General features: G+C 43.0%; 1 gene segment (V, D, J or C); it reads left to right on the top strand.

The window, feature by feature from the left end:
- Positions 1–2,291: 2,291 nt before the first annotated feature.
- LOC108519974 (Ig heavy chain V-III region 23-like) lies at positions 2,292–3,957 on the top strand. The segment is given in 3 exon segments: positions 2,292–2,406; positions 2,505–2,922; positions 3,903–3,957. Coding segments are annotated over 3 exon segments (519 nt in total).
- The last annotated feature ends 543 nt before the right edge of the window (positions 3,958–4,500 follow it).

Here is a 4,500-nt window from a genome sequence, read left to right on the forward strand (position 1 = left end):
GTAATACTCAAAAACTAGAAATGATACAAATATCAAAAAGATATATATATATATATATATATAAACAATAATGACGTGCTAATTTACTGTAATAACATCCATCCTTACTCCCATCTTCCCTCAGGAGTGACAGCCTTATTCAAAAGGAAAAGGCAGTAAAGAGGAAACTGAAGAAATCAGTGGGAAGACATAGGGGCTGCTGAATGAATATATTAATAAAAATGAAGAGGCCAGGTGCGGTGGCTCATGCCTATAATCCAAGCACTTTGGGATGCCAAGGCAGGAGGATCACCTGAGGTAGGGAGTTAAAGACCAGTCTGACCAACATGGGGTTCTGGACAGGGATTTGGTGCATCCCTCTTTCCCCTCCCAGTTCTTATTGGTTTCTCCAGTGTCTGTAGAAGAGCAGTTTCGATGGCTTTACCACTGCAGATAATTTCTCTTGCAAGGTAGTGGTGATGGGGAGGTGTGTGTGGACGCATTTCAGCTGTAGTTGCTGTTTTGCCTTCCCAGACAGCACCGTCCCAAGGGGTAGAGGCTGGAGCATTTTGTGATGTGTCCCCAGCACTGAAGAAAAAGGCTTCAATAGCAGGAGGAATCCCTCAACTGTATACACTCTGAGAATTTAAACAATAACTTCTCTATCACACAGAATCGAAAGCATCCAATGAATATTTCTACTTTAATCTTGTGCTGGCTTAAATGACATTTGGCAGCCTCTGCCCCAGAAAGATTATCATCTGCTCCTGTTTATTTCCCTGCAAGTCCTTATCTCTCTTCAGATTTCAGATATCTTGTTTGTCCTATAACATCGAAAATCTGATGTATTTAAGAAAATGTGCTAATCTGCAGATTAGTAAGTTTAGTGTTGTTGTAAGAATAATAACACATTTTTTAATGGGATGCCTACATCTCCATGCTGAGTAGCACGTCTGTGTGTAATACTCAGAAACTAGAAATGATACAAATATCAAGAAGATATATATATATATATATATATATATATATACACAAACAATAATGACGTGCTAATTTACTGTAATAACATCCATCCTTAGAATCAATACATCGTTGATGCTCAACTTGGTTGCATCACAAGTAGCTATGATGAGTGAGAAGCCACACAAATAAAACACATACTATACAATTCCCATATAGTAAATTCTTGAAACTCAAAACCAAGTATTCATTATGAAGGATTGACTCAGAATATGGCTAGGGAAAAAATAATTGGGATGAAGGAATTGCACAGGAACACAAGGAAACTTTTAAGTGTCATTTATTTGTTCATTTTCTGAATGTTTCTTGTGGATGCCCAGCTGAGCGTGAGTGGAATTACATTTTGTTTTGTTTGTTTGTTTCTGAAGAGATGTGGTCCTATTCTGTGACCCCGGCTGGACTGCAGTGGTGGGATCAGTAGCCTTCAACTTCTGGTCTCCAACAATCCTCCTGCATCTGCCATCTAAGTAGCTGAAACTACCATTGTGTTGCCACCAGGATCGGCTTGAGTACTTATTAAACCACACATTTTATGAAATATTTACTGTATAGTAATGATGTCTCAATAAGAGTATTACAAATCAATGAATAATTTGTTCAGTACAGATTCATGGAAAGATAGACACTAACATGATGAATGTCTAACATTTATGAAAATACAACTGCATAAAATGTGTTCTCTTTACTTTCATTAGGTAAACACAATAGTGCATACACATCTCACCATGCTTTCATTACAGGAAGGAAATTCTGAAAATGTCACTGGGGTGACCCACACTGTGCTGGGCTTGGTTCAGGGAGCAGTCAGGCCCAGTGGTGAGAAGCACAGGCCCAGATATCCGGGCTCACTCTGACCAAATGTAATCTCTGGGAACATTGTACCACCCATCTGTGCTTCTGCTGGTAATTTTCCATCTGTAACATGGAAACAACATTGATACTACATACCATGATTTCTCCACATATGTAAAAATTAAGATGACTGATTGCTGATAAGTTTAAATATATGCAGTTTTCACAGGTCCATTGTACTTCAATAAAACTATTTTAAAATGAAAGTTACAAATGCAATTGTAGGTTTAAAGAGTTTATCACAAAACAAATTTATAATAAGAAACTACATTTTCCAAAATCGTATCAGTATCTCTAAACTCCTGCAGAACACTCATCTGCTCTAGGCCCTGCCCTCTCCTCAGGCATCCCACCCCAGAGCTTGCTATGCAGTAGGAGACATGCAAATAGGTCCCTCCCTCTGCTGATGAAAAGCAGCCCAGCCCTGATCCTGCAGCTCTGGGAGCTCCAGCCCTAGAATTCTCAGGTGTTTCTATTCGGTGATCAACACTGAACACAGAGGACTCACCATGGAGTTTGGGCTGAGCTGGGTTTTCCTTGTTGCTGTTTTCAAAGGTGATTCATGGGGAATGAGTTGAATGTACGTGAATATGAGTGAGAGAAACTGGGAATATGTGTGGCAGTTTCTGACCAGGGTGTCTCTGTGTTTGCAGGTGTCCAGTGTGAGGTGCAGCTGGTGGAGTCTGGGGGAGGCTTGGTCCAGCCTGGGGTGTCCCTGAGACTCTCCTGTACGGCCTCTGGATTCACCTTCAGTAGCACCAAGATGAATTGGATCCGCCAGGTTCCAAGGAAGAGGCTGGAGTGGGTGGCTGACATAAAGTATGATGGAAGTGAGAAAAACTATGTAGACTCTGTGAAGGGCCGATTCACCATCTCCAGAGACAACACCAAGAACTCCCTCTATCTGCAAATGAACAGCCTGAGAGCTGAGGACACAGCCGTATATTACTGTGTGAGAGACACAGTGAGGGGAGGTCAGTGTGAGCCCAGACACAAACCTCCCTGCAGGGGCGTATGGAACCACCAGGGGGTGCTCAGGATACACAGAGGACAGGGGCAGCCCCAGGGCAGGTGCAACCCCAGGGCAGGTGCAGGGGGAGGTCAAGGGCTGCTCTCCTTCAGGGTCTCTGGCTTCCTCTCATCTAACAGTTCTCCAGAGGGCCTTGTATGTTTACAGTTATATGCCTACTACTGAGGTTTCTAAGTTCGTAAAGTTTAATTACTATAAGAGGAACCACTATCAAATGCCCCTAAAGCAGGTGTCACAGATGGAGAAAGAAAAGGGGACAAGAAGCCGGGTGAGGCTGTGGACACTGTCTGCCCAGGATTCAAGTTTCACAAGCAGGGAGAAATGGGGAGTCTCATGGAGCTCCCTAAGTACCATGTGGTCCAAACTAAGTCCAGCAAGGCCATCAGGCCTCCCTGAGCTCTAGGTGCCCATCAGGGATCCGCCATGTGCCCGGCAGCCGCCGTGCCTTTTCATCTCCCCTGCGCACACTCACTGTCTGGGACGAGCTTCCAGGATGTGTGTGTTTAGCACCAACCAGATGATGGACCTCAGAGAGCAGCAGCTGGTGCCTGGATCATGGGCTCCCTAATGCTGGAGGAATGGGAGGTGCATTCTCAGGGACAAGACACTGTTGATGGATTTTTATATAGAAACCATGATTTTACTTGCTTCTCTCAGGAGACACAGAGGATGCCATTAGGCTATCATGCCTCACTTCTATTCTGAAAATCACCCTCTTTATAGTAAAAGAAAACAATTCAATATCCATTCCACTGAAAGTAGTTTCTTTTTAATTTGGTTGCAAGTTTACCATATATGTGCCTGAATTTATTCTCAGAATCTACTGAATTGTCTAGAAATCTCACAAATTGAACAAAAGTGAATTCTTCATTCCTACCAAAATGTGTGTATGTAGGAATTTCAGTGTGTTTTCCAGAACCCGTGAACACCAACCACCGTGTTTCATGGTCATTTATTGGCCTGATGAGGCCCTCACTGACCCCCTCCCTCACCTGTGCTGTCTCTGGATTCTCCATCACAGCCAGCGCTTCCTGCTGGGGCTGGATCTGCCAGTCCTCAGTCAAGGGAGTGGATAGGGGCCTAGGTCACGAGGGAGCACAAATTCTAACCCACTCCTCACGAGCTCAGTCACCATCTCCAGATCCATGTCCAAGTATCAAATTTTCTTGCAGCTGAGTTCTGTGACCAACTGCTACAAACTTGTATTCTTGTGAGAGGAACAGAGAAGATGTCAGTGTGATCCCAGACACAAACTTCCCTGGAGAGGGGCCCAGGACCAACAAAGGGCACTCAGACTCCATGAAAACAGGGCCCAAGTTGGAGAATGGGATTCCCGTAACCCTCCCATTTCACCACTAGATACTCTACACTATGCCTACACTAAGGTGCGTGTATAATATAATTAGAATATATTATTTATATATGTGTATAATCACATCTAGTGTAAGAATGTGTTGCTTCTGCCTTACGTGACCATTAAAGACCACATCTCTCACCTTATTCAATGACCTTATAAAGTATAATACTTTTATGTAACCATTAAAGACCACATTTCTCACCTTATTCAATGACCTTATAAAGTATAATACTTTTATGTAAGATTTATCTCTTTTGTGTTT

This window comes from Rhinopithecus bieti, unplaced genomic scaffold (assembly GCF_001698545.2).
Source record: "Rhinopithecus bieti isolate Rb0 unplaced genomic scaffold, ASM169854v2 scaffold_50706, whole genome shotgun sequence".
In the NCBI taxonomy this organism is placed as follows: Eukaryota; Metazoa; Chordata; class Mammalia; order Primates; family Cercopithecidae; genus Rhinopithecus; species Rhinopithecus bieti.